General features: G+C 33.2%; 2 protein-coding genes across 2 annotated transcripts in view; one reads left to right on the top strand and one right to left on the bottom strand.

Annotated features, from left to right (window-relative positions):
- Window positions 1-424: 424 nt before the first annotated feature.
- Window positions 425-2741, top strand: LOC115876184. The gene is made up of 2 exons (XM_030891880.1): window positions 425-522; window positions 1384-2741. The coding sequence occupies exon 2, from the start codon at window positions 1405-1407 to the stop codon at window positions 2614-2616; it is 1212 nt and encodes a 403-aa protein (XP_030747740.1). The 5' UTR covers window positions 425-522; window positions 1384-1404; the 3' UTR covers window positions 2617-2741.
- Window positions 2742-3105: 364 nt separating this feature from the next.
- LOC115876167 (von Willebrand factor A domain-containing protein 8) overlaps window positions 3106-16030 on the bottom strand; it is a 41828-nt gene continuing 28903 nt past the window's right edge. Inside the window, exons 9-19 of the mRNA XM_030891852.1 lie at window positions 15331-15613; window positions 14940-15267; window positions 14661-14886; window positions 11250-11793; window positions 10995-11188; window positions 8766-8925; window positions 8015-8279; window positions 7841-7961; window positions 6758-6947; window positions 5434-5672; window positions 3106-3615 (exon numbers count right to left, since the gene is read on the bottom strand). Coding sequence (XP_030747712.1) covers window positions 3513-3615; window positions 5434-5672; window positions 6758-6947; window positions 7841-7961; window positions 8015-8279; window positions 8766-8925; window positions 10995-11188; window positions 11250-11793; window positions 14661-14886; window positions 14940-15267; window positions 15331-15613 — 2653 coding nt within the window. The 3' untranslated portion in view covers window positions 3106-3512. The remainder of the gene's footprint in view (window positions 3616-5433; window positions 5673-6757; window positions 6948-7840; window positions 7962-8014; window positions 8280-8765; window positions 8926-10994; window positions 11189-11249; window positions 11794-14660; window positions 14887-14939; window positions 15268-15330; window positions 15614-16030) is intronic.

The raw sequence follows: 16030 nt of genomic DNA on the forward strand, positions 1-16030 counted from the left end.
GGATCACCCTGTAGATACATAATACAATATAGCGGGTTACTAACAATGCAGGAATTAAGAGAGTCTAAAAAGAGTAAAATAAGTGACGACTCTGTAGTTGTTTAATTAATCATAAGATGTTGTAATTCCTTTGAATGACTTACCTACCTACCAACTTTCATTTTACAAATAATTTAATTTTTTATGTATTCTACACTGAATTTAGAAGCTGTTATTTAATCATTTAGAATACAGCACAATTTATTAAAGCGTTATTAAATTTATTTCCTAATAACGTACTTTAATTCTTGTTGACATAGATTTTTAATAGACATTTTGAGATGCTGTATGTGTATAATTTTATATTTGTTTGCGATGGATATTTAAGTTTTTTACTTGAGGTGTAAAAATGATTTATAAATAGACATGTATATTTTTTCCTGAATGCAAAAAAGAAATATTTGGTATTATTGTTTCTCTGTTTAAATTCTTTAATAAAATTTTGATGTCAGTGTTCTGTTTGTGTTGTCCGAAGATAAGCAGGTAAATATAATATATTAACATGTTATTAACGTTTTTAATTGTTGCAATTACGAAAATTTTACACCAACCTTTATGACCAATCTTTGGCTGCATTTATTAAATAAAGACATATTATAAGCCTTTAACCGCTTTAACTAAAGCCTTTTAGTCCATACTTGATAACGGTCAGAGGTACTTCTGACCGATATACAGGGTGAGCCTTAAATAAGTGCAAATGTTTTAGGGGTAGTATATTATTTAGCATATTTTTTTTTCACGAAAAAAAAATCGAAAATTTGGAAATTTTTTAGTTTTCACTTAAAAAATATAATTTCTTAATAATATGGCAACATAGGTAGTAGATTAAATTTACAAGAAAGAAAACCCAGAAAAGATACAGTGGTTCTCAAAATTTAAGCAAAAAAACATATTTTTGGAAATTTTCTAAGTAAAATAACTCGGTTATTTTGGACTTATTTAAAAAACGGTAAAGAGAAAATATGTTTCTTTTATCGAGATCTACCAGCCCTGACAATATTTGCACATATTTAAGACTCACCCTGTATATAATTTGATTCGCACTTCAAAATGTTCCTTAAAAGTTCTCAAAATCCTTTTAGTGGCTAAATACTACGCAGCATTTTTATTCAGCATAATATTTTTATCTGAGCATTTTTTTAAATTATTCATTCAATTTTGTCAAAATAGTTATAAAAAATTGTACAGTTTGGTGTAAAAATTTCTACAGAATACTAGACATCCTTATATAAAATCTTTTAAATGATTACCTACTAATGATCAATAAAATTGTTTGATTTTCCTATATACATATCTATTGTTTTAAGTAAACACATTTCAATTAAATAAAACTATATTTTTTAGATTCATCCAACATTTTGAACAATGGCTAAATCAAAATTCCTCGTCCCACTACTCGATGTACTTCTAGGCAAGTATTTTGGCGAAGAAATTACCGTTCTCGACTCCAGCACCTACACAGTCCCCCTACCCGTAACCAAAGTATCCCGTTACGAACTGAAAGTAAAAATCTTCAAAAGAGTATCGCGCCAAGAAGAAAAACTTGATTTATTTATCAAACTCTTCGAACCAGACGTAAAAATCCACATTCGCCTCGATCTCCTGACCAGATTCAAGAAAGAAGTGGACACCTACAACCTCACAATCCCCGCTCTAACCGAGTTTCAACGCTTGAACGGGTTTCCAGAGGATCAGCTTTACAGCAACATGTTTGCTAAGTGTATTGGAGCCAGAGTTAGTGTCGAAGACGACAAATCTATACCGGATAAGACAGCAGTTATAATCCTGGAAAATTTGAAATCTCTAGGATACGCATCGGAGAATATTGTATATGGTGGTTTTGATCTGGAAGCTGCCAGATTGCTCGTCCACAACCTGGCTCAGTTTCACGCAGTTCCTTTGGCAATGAGAATTATGCATCTGGATGTGTTTCAGGAGAAGGTGGTGCCCAGCATGGCGGAGTTCAAGAAACATACAAAGAATCCTGAATACTACAAAATAATAGATTCGATTATCAAGCAAGGGATTGAAGGTGATAACGAGCTAGAACCTCATCTGGATGCCATTTTCAATGCTATAGAGTTTTCCAAAGCAAACACCTGGTTTACGAAATATTATACTGACGAAACCTGGATTACACTATCGCATTCGGATTACAGCATTCTAAATTTGATGCTGATAAAAGACGATAAGGGTCATGCTCTGTCTAGCAAGATCGTGGATTTGCAAGTGTTCGAATATTTGCACTGCACGTCTGATCTGCTCTATTTCCTGTTTACCAGCGTGGAGCAGGAGGTTTTGAAGAAAAATTACGAAGCACTGGTGAAGATTTATTTTGAGCGGTTTCTGGAAGTTTTGACTCAGTGTCAGGTTTACACGGGAGAGTACACCTTGAAGAATTTCTATCAAGAACTGACTAGTGAAGCGCCGAAAGTTTTGATTAACATTCTGCAGGCATTGCCTTTTGTCACCTGCGAGAAGTGGCCTGAAGATGGGGAGCCAGTTCTGACACCAAAATACAAGAGGAAGGTCAGGGACACCTTGCTGTTCATGATTCGTAAGGGATGGATCGAATAAAAAGCATATTATGTGTGTTGTATATTACTATTTATTATAAGATTTTTTTAATAAGGTTCTTACCCATTAAATTAGTTAGTCTCTGTGGCATTTTACAAAGAATAAATAATCAAATTTTATATGTACCCCCAAAATGTTCCTTAAATGTCCTCAAAGTAGCTTCATTGGAGAAATACTACCCAGCCTTTTCATTTAGCAAAATATTTTTATCTATTTTTTTAAAATTCCTTCAATTTTTTCAAAATAGTTTCCCATCCACCTCTGAACAACAGATGTGTAAGGTGTCTTGGTGTAAGCGTAGTCTCAAATTACAGGCAATTAGATGCATATACGAGTGTCAAAATTAATAAATATAAAAATATGAACAGAGATAATGGCCCAATTGCTTCCAATTCTCTGTTCCTATTTACTCGCTTGACTGCCATGCTTGGTCAGTGTCAACGCCTATATAAAAGCTCAATTTGTAGATATTAGTTTAGTTTTAATCATCTGCTGATGACGCTAACATGGTTAGGGGCACGCGCCCAGTGCAAAAGTAAAGTGTTTTAGTGTATTGTGTGGTGAACTAGTGTTGTAGTTTGCTGTACTCTCAACTGTATTATTATATTACGTTAGACAGAAGAAAAACACATTTTCTGAAGAATATAATTTATTTTTATTATTAACATATAACGTCCCATTTAATAATTTATAAAAATACATAATTAAAAAATAAATCTCAGTAAAATTCAGCTATAATCTCTCCAACGAGAGTATCCCCGGCAATGACAGTTTTGTCTGTCATTTTAATTAACAGACAAATGACATTTTCTGTCATTTCTTGGATGTCATCTGTCGAAAAACTCGTTGGACACACAGTATAAATAAAATTGAACTATTTTCTAAATATACATTGATCATACATTTACAGAAGACGAGAATATTTGCTTCAGAATCTGTGGTAGTTCTTTAGTATCGCTGCAGATGAATGCTCGACCTTGAGGAAGTTTTTGAATCAATCTTAAAAAAAATAATATAATTAGAGCTAATAGAATTTTAACGTAGAATATAATAATTATATTATTTTGGCTTATTATATTATTTCCTTTAAGATATATTAATGATAAATATTAAAAATGTGCAAAGTGAAATGATTTTATGACAAAAAATATATAACAAGTTTCAATTTTTGATATACAGTGCGTTATATAACAATTTATATATTTTACCAAACTCACCTCTCTGCTTAGCACCTAAACTGCCGATAAACACCAGTGCATAAGAAACTGACGTTCGTTTTGGCGGTTAAACAAAGTTTAACTTGGATATTTTTTGATCAAAGGCTTACATGGAATACTCACATAGCGAAAAGCAACACAGAAGGCTGCCATCTCTTTAGGTAGGTGCAGAAGGATGTGTGGAAAACTTAACCTAAAATGACTCTATGGCTATACATAAGGGTAGTAAGACCCATGATAACCTACGGGTCGGTGGCGTGGTGGACAAAGACATCGCAAGTGGGTGCGGTAAGGCTGTTAAGTTCCACACAAAGGCTTGCGTGCCTGTGTGTAACTGGGGCCATAAAAACCACTCCTACAAATGCGATGGAAGTCTTGTTGAACTTACCACAACTACATATTTTCATACGAGGCGAAGCCAGATCTGTCATGCATAGGTTAATTCACGGTCAGCAGCACATAAGCCAAACGCATAGTGCTGCTAACCAGAAGCCAATCGAAGAGCTAAAAGCAGACAAAGTACTGGGATTACCAATCGATGCAACAGCTACTAGGTATAGCTTCAACAACAAATTTAATATAACCATACCAGGAAGGAAAAAATGGAGTTAAAGCCAAACTGGAGTATAAGCCCATTCAAGCTGAGGCAACTTGGTATACAGAGGGCTCAAAAACGTCAGAAGGCGTAGGAGCTGGGATAGTAGGGCCGAAACAAGGGAGATCCTTCTACGTAAATCGATCTAAGGATGTCACAATTTTCCAGGCAGAAATAACGGCAATCCACTATTGTGTAGAAGAAATAATAAGGCAACAAAAAACAAATCGTTCTGTGGCCATCTTCACAGACAGCCAAGCGGCGCTAAAGGCACTCGGCTCCGCGGAGGTCAATTCTAGACTAGTGTGGGACTGTGTGCGTGCTCTGAATACTTTGGGCGAACGTAGCACTGTTACGTTGGCCTGGGTGCCAGGGCACGAGGGTCACAAGGGTAACGAAAAGGCAGATGAAAGGGCCAAGCAAGGCTCATCAATGCCAATCATAGGCCCAAAACCCTTCTGCGGCCTTGCAAAGGCGCTCACGAGAATGGCCACGGAACGATGGGTTGCCAACAAATCTCTAGAATGGTGGAGAAACTCACCAGGGCAGAGACAGGCAAAAAGGTTCATTGTAGAACATTCGCCAAAATTCACGGAAGACTTGATAAGCAAGGACAGAAAGACAGTCAAAGTTGTAGTAGGTCTACTACCAGGGCATTGTAAGCTAAATAGGCATCTAAAGCTGATGGGATTGACAGACGAAGCTATGTGTAGGTTCTGCCAATCTGAAGAAGAAACGTCGTGGCAAATGTGCGGTTCCCGGTAATAGGCAATGATAGGCCATTGCCAAAGAGCTACATGGAGGGTTCAGTCTCCAAGTTGCTAAACTTTGTGAAAAGGATAGGACTGGAGAATATAATCTAAGGATCAGAAGAGAACCACAATAGATCTGAGAAGGTCGCAGCGGATCAGGCCGAAAGCCACCTCTAAGAATCTAATCTAATCTATATAACAATTTAAGCACTGATCTAATCTATATAACACACAAGCATTTTAATTGACTCACCTCTCTGCTTGGTCTCCTAAACTGCCGATAAACACGGCATAAGAACTAACATTCGTTTTGGCGGTCAAAGCTTCATTTAACTTGGAAGGTGCAATGCCGTACCTTTGCAGATTGGCGTCTGAAAGTACCACCACGATTGCTTCATCACAGTCTTCTTCAGCTAAGGTTGTTACAGCCCATTTGGTTGACTCCAAGGTGTTGTCACCGGACCAACAGAATTGGGAGTGTGCGTGCATTTTCTGTAAATTTTAAAAATTCCATACTAAATACCAAAATAGCATGGTCTAGAACTTATTTACTTGAAATATCCATAAGCATTAATCAAACACTGCTATTTAATTTAGAAAAATAAAACTTTTAAAAATCTATTTTAAAAAATAATTTTTGCCCAATAATTTTGTCTCTACAGGGTTGGCAAGATCCTGGCTTTGAGTGCCAATTTTCATGTGTACGAAGCGTCAATACAATCAATACCGCATTGGCAGCATATATACTTATGCTGCCAATGAGCTGAATATAATAACATGTACTAAAGAAAGAAAGAAGTGCAAGTAATTTCCCAAGCGCATGAAATATAGCGTCGGATTAAATGGTTATGTAATAAACACTTCGCATTTTTCTATCTCGGACTTACAAAATTTACTTCTAGACATGTAAATACTGATCCAATATCTAGAAATTATTTATATATTTTTTTAGATTTAAATATTAATTTCTTAGAGAGTCCATTTCACTGGTCCGAAAAAGTAGCAAAATAAGTGTTCGGCATTTAACGTTTTATGTAAAACTGGCTAGGTATTTTTACCACAAATGAAGAAGGAAATTAAAGATAAAGGATTATACTATATCCGTATTGTAGCACATTTTAGACAACTTCTATATTTTTAAGATTTTAATGGTCAATCACCAACAAAATATTCCTTAAATTTGGACTAAATTTAAGGAAAAATTAAAATTCCGTTACAATACGGAAATAGATTGAAGTTTTGTGATTACAGTGATATATAATTTATATGGTTTTGTAATAAATTGCTCGCTATTTTATGGCAAATGCTGAACCTCTGCAAACATTAATCAAGTTTTAATCAAAGCACGTCTGTTTTTAATTTTGGGTGTGGCTTAATACGACAGGATCTGGCTAAGCCTTAGGCAGATTTCTGAAATATAATATTTATTTGCTTCGGCCATACACCCGCAATAGACCCTTAAGTATTTTCTAAATACCACGTTAATTTTCAATTGTGCGGTGTATTTGACATAGAGTTACAATAGAAAATCAGAGTTTTATAGGAAACAACAAAATATTAAATAAAAAAATACATACCCGAATGACTTCTAAACGTTCTTTATTGTTTTTCGGTGGGTTATCTCTGGACACAAAAACATGATTGTATTCCTCGCCAGAATGTCCTATTATGTCGTACTTAATTTTATCTTGGAAACCTTCAAAAGCTTCCAGCACCAAAACCACTGCTTCTAGTTCCCGGTCCAACCGTCCATCATACCCATTAAACCTGAAAGATTAATATGATTATAATAATCTACATACATTAATATAGGAAAACCAATAATAGATGGCGTGCATGTCGTCAAAATATTTGACGAATGCACGTTGTAATATAGCCAAGACTAGTTTTGTTACTTTAGCAACTATTAAAATTGCCTTATATCTATCAAAAATAGTAGATAAAATAGTAATTTAATACAAGGGTAGATTAAATGATACTTTAACAGCGAGGATAGGTTAAAAACTTTATTTCTTCTCGCACATTTTTTTAATTGCTACCATTTTTGAAAATTTTTGTATTCCTTTTCATAAGTTATTCGGGATTTAAATGGAAGTAGTTGGGATATGGCGTTTGTGGTTTGCCTCAACCTGAATATCTGTTGGTAATTTACTTATTTTGTTTTGAGCCATTTCTGGCTCCAATTCAATCAGCAATCGACACGAAAGAGAATTAAAAAATATTGACTCAAAACTGACAACTAAAGAGACAGCTTTATTTATTTGTGAAATTACATAGAAACCAACGCCAACTCTGCACAATATTTTTCCTACTCGTAATAAATTCCTTGAAATAATAATTTCTGAATATTTTTTAAAACGTAACTCGCTATGGATAAAAATATTGTTTTATACACGACGATAAAATTGCATTATCGTCTCCCGAAATTAATTCACGCGATTTCATCGGCTCGTGAATTAATCTTTTCGGTCGGCGATAAAATACCATTTTATCGTCTTGTATAAGAAGGCTCACACTAATTTATTCCACTAATTGGAAGGTTCTGAATGAAGCTTAAGTTTCAAATAAATTTTCATTTAGTAGAAATTTAATTTGGTAAGAGTTTCGACGTCTTTGATATAGTGTAGGTTAACTTTTATTGATTTTTCTCTATAGCTTACCTGTACATGCTTCCAGAAACATCAACGACCACCCGAAAATACTTAGGCTTTATTTGAGGCGCTCCAATTTCTGGTTCCTTTTCAGATCTTTTTCGGTATATAGTTTTTTCTCCCAACAAACCTGTAACAAATACATAATTTATCACAGTATAAACTATGCATATATCTGCTTACCATCAATTAGTTTGACGTCATCCAACTCCCCAGACGTCTGGTGACTGAACCAATGCCTCTCCTTGTTCTTAGCTTGGAGATTACTCAAAATCACCCTCAGCGACTGTACCTGCCTTTGAACTGGTCCAGAAAACTCCATATATACATTGTGATCATATCCAGACATTCCGATTTCCTTTAGTTTTTCTGCGAACGCTTTGCGGTTCATTTCTCTTGCTGCTTTGAGGACATGCTCTGGCACAGCATTTTTTTCTTCATCTGAAAGCTTAAATTAATATATGTACAACATCTTGTACCTTGCAGTAATTTGTAAACTTATGCTCTGAGGGTGCTGGACATATTTATATATATATTTTTTAAAAGCAAAATAAGGCCTATATATTTTTTAAAAGCAAAATAAGGCCTATGTAAGCAACTAGAATATTCATATACATTTTTCTACACATAAGACATTTAGTTCCTAGTATTTTTATAGTACTTTAAAAAGAAAGTGCTTTTATTTAATACAAAGTATTTATTTTAGCAAATCAATGAAGAATGCAGACAGTGACAGTTGCGGCTGTCATTTTAATTGACAGGCAAATTGTATATACTGTCATTTATTGGATGTAGTTTGTCGAAATTTTCCCTGACTCATTAGATAGACTGGAAACGTGATTGCTACAGGGTGAGGCAAGAAAAATAGATTATCTTCTTGTAAAAGGTGTAACTTTAAGTAGACTAAATTTTAGTGATTTTATTATCTACTTACTTGAAAGACTTTGTGTCCCTTGTCCAGTCTGTAAGGTCCCCCTTTGCCTCCCAGACCTGCTGTGTCCCTGCCACCTGTACCTCCTGCCCAGGTATTACCACCAACGTGTGGCTCGTTTTTTGGATCTTCCTTTCCATGCTTCGGTGAAGATACATCTAACCTAATAAAGTATGTAAAGGGCTTGGTAAACAGGTGAAGATTAATGCTTAAAAATATTAAACGCTGACTTGTTGTGCTTTGCTGTATCATATTTTCTGATATCTATTATCTCCCTTTCCTTAGTATTGAACTACATAAATAAATTTTGTGTTTCTTTAACATTTAAAAACAGCAAAAAATATGAAAACGAAATTATATTACAAATACAAACGCGTTTTGATTAGCGATGGGAACTATCGAATGAATTAGACTATCGAATGGTTACTGAATGAATGATTTCAACTATCGAATATGGTTTTATTCGAATAAAATCATTCATTCATTTGTATACTAAAGCATATGTGACAACCTCGCCGTGCGACTAAATGGTTATCGTTGAGCCACGACTATCGAATGCTTTTGATAAATGAAATTTAGTATTCGTTTGATTTTTGTGTGCGTCAGTGCATTATTAGTTCTTCCAAATTTTTATAACTTCGCCTTATAAATACTGTGCTATTTTTGCGTTTATTAAAATATTTAAAATACTAAAATAAAAATAAAAAAATAAATTTTTCCGAAAATTTGTGTGATTTTCCGTAGCCCGATCTTTCAATTATTTTATTTTATATGGTATATGGTCTATTTTTTAATGGGAAATTTTGAGAAGTAGCAATTTTTAAGAGAGATGGGATGAACTTAGAATTAATTTTAAAAATACATATTTGTATTTTAGATGTTTTAATAATATGAATTAGTTGAACTTAATAATCATATTTAAGTAATGTGGTTAAGTAAATGGGGTTATCGAACTCAAACTATGGGGTGAGAAAATTAAATTAAAAGTTTTACACGTGCCAATTTAAAAAAAAAGTTAACGATGTTTGTATTTTGTTTATGCTAATTCTCTTACATGTAGTTTTTTGCGAAAAAATATTTCATTTATTTTTTAAAGTAAATGCCAGTAAAAGTAAATATTATTTTTAAATAGTAATATTATAAATATATAAATATATAAAATAGTATATATAAGTACCTAATATAAATAATTTTGATTTCTAATTTTTTATTTATATTTTCCTTCCATTACACTGCATGCTTAGAAAATTAATAAATGTTTATATTTCATGATTTTAAAGTTTGTTGTTAATATAACAAATTAGTTTTGTAATTATTATTAGTTAATAAACCAACGTTGCCAAAAAATTTAAAGACGTATATTATTTTTAAATAGGATCTAATATAAATAATTTTGACATCTAATTTGTTGTTTATATTTTGCTACTACGTAAAAAAATGTTTATATTAAATTATTTTAAATTTTGTTGTTAATAGGTATAACAAATTATTACTGTTATTATTATTTTCATTAAACCAGTCTTTGCTTAAAAACATTAAAAATCATTTTCCTACATCCAAAATAACAAGTATTATTGCAGTGTAACAACAGAACATTAATAAAAAAAATGTAAATATATAGACATACCATCTCTAACTAACTAAAGCCAAACAATAATATTCTTTGCTAATATCAACTAATACCAATATATGGCAACAGCGCCCTTCATAATGTATTTTTGTGTAAATACTAGCACATCAATAAAAAAAATAATGTGTCCTTATCTTTATATGACTCCGCAAAAAATCAAAGATGCCGGCTTCTTTCATAGCATTGCCACCACCGCTGTCGGGTTTCTCGGAAAGAAATCTACGTCGCCGGGCGACAACTAAAATCCAGTTAATATTTTATTATAATCGATCCTGACGAATAAATGAATTTCACAAATGAATGAATTTTATAAATGAATGGTTTTTGCTGCCGAATTACTAGAATACAATATTTCAAGGCAGATGACGCATCTATTCGATAATTTTTACTCGAATAGTTTTCAACGAATGTTTTCTTACTAGCTATCGAATTATTCGAATGAATTGCAACTATCGAATGTTTCGATAGTATTCATTCGATAGTTCCCACTACTAGTTTTGATTCTTAGGACTTACAAAAAATTCAACTATCAATCAAATCAATCCGGGGACATACTGTATAGCACGGAAAATTAAATTACGTAATCATTTAATAAAACTTACCCGCTCTTTCTTTTGACAGTAACCTGAACATTTTCTTTACTCCTTTTGGCCGCTAGGTACTCAGGTGACAGAACGTTAGTGGCAAACCCGTGTTTCTGCAGTACTTCACCTAAGGAATCTAAAAGATCCGGACTGTATCTGTCAAAATCGAACACATTAAACACTACATCCTCCAAATCTGCTTCAGGAAATTGCTGAAACATTTTATTTATCATATAGCTTTTCAATAAAAAAATATATTCATTTGATGATTACCTGTAAATGTTTCACAACGTTAACAACTTCCCTAGTTGAATATGGATAATTCAATTGCCCTTGATCAGCCATTACTCTCAACTCTCCAAAAACATCAACCAATTTTCTAATATTTTTCAAAGGAACATCAGGTCCGTATTTTTTCAGTAGCTCTATCTCCGACTCCCTTGAGGGATTCTCCACTGCTCTACTACTGAACAAATCGCCCAAAGCCCCAAAAAAGTCGTTTCCTAAAAATGGAAACCCTGGACGGTTAGCCAGGACCATCATGCGAAAATCTGGATGCACTTGGACGTAAGTCTCATCAATATTCGTCTGGTTTTGGGGTATTTCCGTGACTATACGTCTTCCATCGCTTAAAATCATTTGTCCAGACTCCACTAGGGTTTTCAGGATGCAAGTGACGTGAGTAGGGGCTTTGTCAGCTTCATCAACAACCAAGACATGTCCATTTTTGATTGCTTTGACTAGTGGTGAATCCTCGTATATCAAAAGACCGTCTTTGACGGTGGGTTGAGTTGTTAAAGTTTGTACAGTAGTATCTCTAAAAAAAAGATTAAAAGATTAATCCTTTGAATAAGAAGACTAAGGAAGGAGCTTAATGCTATCCATGTATTCATGCATGGTGGGCGGAAAAAGGACTCTAGGGTGGGGATCCTTGACAGTTCTGTTTGACGATTCATGTGACACATTTGAATTTGATTTGAAATTTTGTGGATTTGTCAGTCTTTACGGAGCTTATTTTATGTTATTTATTATTTATTCTACTACTGATAGTTGTATAAAGGTAGTAAATCTAGATGGAAATTGTGGCAGAACTTAAATTAACAGTGACACTATCGCGATTTATCGAAAAAGACTCTAAAATAGTTGGTTGTGTAGCGTGCGGTAGATCTCGGCAAAAATCGAGTGAAATAATGGAACAACTTTTCGCTAGTAAGTGCCTATATAATATACATACGTGTAGTAAACCGATCATTTATAAAATTCACTTAAATTAACTAATTATATATTTTTTCTTGCGTTTTTGCTTTTATTTACTACTTGTCAAAGATTAGATGACAAAGAATTTAGATACGTCAATTTGACTTACCTGCTTCAGTAGCGTATCGGATGTTTATGGTTATAAATAATTATGATAACTTATCTATTTTTATTAGAATTTTATATTTTTATAACAATTTTAATAACTACCAACATTTATTCACAACGTAAAATAAACTAACAAATTATTGAGTCTACCCCACGTCTACCCTACATCATAGTTTTACATTTTTTAAATAAAATTAGACGACACTGATAAACCGGAATTTAAGTCGGCCATATTTGAGGCCCATCGCGGTGTACCTAAGATTTTTTGATATGCTCCTTCCTTAGTCTTCTTATTCAAAGGGTTTGACGGAACAGGAAATGACAAACGGACGCCGATGCGTATATATGAACTCTCCTTTAGATTTTTGAGACTTGTCAAAGTCTTGCCAAATTATAGGTTATAATTTTGTGTCAACTTATGTCAAATATCCTGCGTTTTGGAAGATGATGCGTTTTGATTCGTGTTATTATGTGTGTTTTGTGTATTTTGAAGTCAAGTGGAGGAAAAATCGAGGGAAAATTAACTGCAGACCCAGAGCACAGTTTATAGTTAATACTTTCTGCCCAGGCAGAAAGTCTTATACACCAATAAAGTTACCATCAATAAAGTTTGTATACCATCTCGTCGTAGATAAGTGCATCTCGTGTATACTACAAGGATCGTACCACGTACTAAACATAATATACTACTGAAGTAGCTGTAAAATATCGACATCACATGATAGGTAAATAATAGATTTTAGTACTGCAGAAAAATAATGTCAAAAGGTACTGGTTTAAAAAAATTAAGATTAAAGTTAATTAATCAACTTTTAAGGGATAAAATTTGGTAAGTGTTATTATTAATAAAATAGTTTGTTTTATTTATTCCTGTGGAATATTACAAATTTGTATTTGTACATAAGTTATATTGATAAATATAATAATAAATGCGGGAAGTTTTTTGAAGCTTGAAAGTAAGAAATAGTTCTTTTTTATATTTTTTTGGTATTTGGTGTTTTGTTCTTGTTTGTTTTCTATTAACACATACCGTTTTTTTTAAATAAACTAAAAATAAAAATAGTAAGTAATCACTTATAGTACGAGAGCTAGCAACGTCGGAAAAACAAGTATTTTAAGACGTCTGGCTCTTTCATATATCTTTTACTATGCTCTCTAGAACAGCATGCGGTCCGTCTGGCTGCCGGTAAACGTTGCGTTCCCTACTGCGCATTGAAAGAAGATTCTATATTTTTATTAGTCCTTTAAATTCTAGTATTGAATATATATCGAACATGTCTCCGTAGAGTTTCCGACCACGAACCGATAATTCAGAGTTCCAATCCGGGTCAGGGCTATAAAAATATAGGATCTTCTTCCGATGCGCAGTAGTGAACACAACAGGTATCGCACGAATGAACGATCATCTATTCAAACATAGTAGATATCAAAACGCCAGACGTCTTAATACTCTCAACGTTGCTAGAGTCAACGCCACGAATGTTTGGGAGTAATTCATCGCTTGATGAAGTTAGAATCGACACGCGCGCTATAATTTTTACATTAAAAACGTAAATTTTTACCGCAGACGTAGGTTTTTAAAGGCCCGGTCTAATCATCTGCCTGCGCTCCTCCTACTTATTCTAAAATGTTAGCGTGATTGACAAAGACGATACTATATCGCGTTTCTTTGATTGATTCGTTTTTGTGCGTCAGTCCATTGGTGTGCTTGCAGTGCGACCAATGGGGCATTCCATTTTATATTTATAACCAAATATATGTTTTGACAAGACTTCGACAGTTAAAACAATAAATTACAACAGATTATATATTGATTATTATATGACTTGAAAGACCACGGCACTGGAATTAAGTTTTATGTGACCTTGAACAGATTAATTCACATGGTAGCGACCGATGAATCACTCCCAAACATTCGTGGCGTTTACTATAGCTCTTAGACTATTATCAGTCAAATTTTAAATATATTAATTTCCTGCAATGCGTTCCAGTTGTACCAACTTATTTTTTTTGTAAAATAAAATAAACTATTTTGAAATTAAAATGACAGACATATCTATCACTGTCAAGGATCTTGTCGTTGGACAGACTATACAAGGATACAACTGACTAACGCAAGCTGTTGCTAGGATTTAATTGTGTTTTTTAAACATTATAAAACTATTAATTTTAATTGTGTTTTTTAAACATTGTGAATGATCGTAAACTAAAAAGTATAAAGTGTAATTGGAACCACTAATTCATTCCACTAATTGCTGTTCTGCATGAAGCTTAAAAACTAACAAAACCTTCTTGGAGATATCTTAAATACATATATACCTGTGAAGCTGTATATACTCTCTAGGTCTATGCAACAATTCTAGAAAGCGATCCACTATTTTGTTCTTCCCAACTCCTTGATTCCCGACTAGTAGGAGATGATAGCCTAACTGAAAATCTTGAAGAAGATGTTCCATGAGTTTTACGTGCTGAGGGATATCGTAAAACAGTATTTTTGGAACTTTAGTATGATGTTCTGTTTGGTATATTGGTGCTGAGGTGTTGCCTAAAACAAAAATGGTTATCAAAAAGATAATGAACTAGATAAATTAAGACTACCTATTGTCAAAACGTTGTCTTTAACTTCGCATTTAATATTTTGTTCTCCCCTGTTTAAAATCGGATTGTCTTGTGGTACTATGCCTTCTGAAATTATTGTTTTCTCTAAAGACTTTTTCGTAAGCGATGGAAGGAATTTCATCATGAAGGTCTCTTCCAGAATCGAATAGGGATCTTCGTTTCCAAAGTGTTTCATCCTGGCGGCTATCCTGATTAATTGTCTTGTTGATAAGTGTCCTGCTAGGTTTTTTAAGGTAGCATCCTGATGTCCTCTCAAAGAATGAGCGAGGTTTATGATTTTGTGAAGTTCCTTGCTGATTGGTCCAAACTAAAAACGATTTTTAATAAACTTTATTAAAGAAAATGTAATATAGAAAAATGATTAGAGTACCTTTGTAGTGATTACGTTTATTTCCTCTACTTTTCCTAATGTTCGTAAGTCGTGGAAAGCAAATAAACTCAGAATTTCTGGGGAAATCCAGTTGCCGTCTTTCGATTGGAACGCAGGGGGATCCCCAACGGCTATTATTCGGAAATCTGGATGGATAGGTAAAATTCCTGCTTCTTTTAACTTAATTTCGTCTATTTTCATATTTTCTATTAAGAATTTATATCTGTCTGCACTTATCAGTCTTTTGCCATCATAGAGTTGAAGTTCTCTATCGTGTACTAGCCTATATTTAAAATTATAAACACACTTCTTATAGAAATGATTGAGGAAGAAGTAAATTAACAAAATATCAAATAAGGTAAACTCACTAATTATCAGGGTTGGCATGATTTAAATCAAGTGATTTATTAATTTTAATCATGTGATTTAAATAAAAAAAAAATATTTTTACTTTATAATCAATCAAAAAATAACTGTAAAAGTTATAAAAACGTGTCCTAGAAAACTAGAAAAAATATTTCTATAACAGATATAACAGATAATAAATCGAAAAATAATTGTAAATGTTATAAAACTATAATAAAAATATCTATTCATCAATTTAAATGTTGGACCGATTTTTGAAGTAATTTCGTGTGAATCCCATAGACCGCTAAATGTAGAGATTTATTTTAAAATTTATCTAATAAGTGAAAAAATT

This window comes from Sitophilus oryzae, unplaced genomic scaffold, assembly GCF_002938485.1.
Source record: "Sitophilus oryzae breed Bouriz unplaced genomic scaffold, Soryzae_2.0 scaffold_1420_pilon_pilon, whole genome shotgun sequence".
NCBI lineage: Eukaryota > Metazoa > Arthropoda > Insecta > Coleoptera > Curculionidae > Sitophilus > Sitophilus oryzae.

Bases quoted from the DNA above. Each gene is read 5' to 3' on its own strand.
- LOC115876184 (XM_030891880.1), top strand. From the start codon at position 1,405: ATGGCTAAATCAAAATTCCTCGTCCCACTACTCGATGTACTTCTAGGC.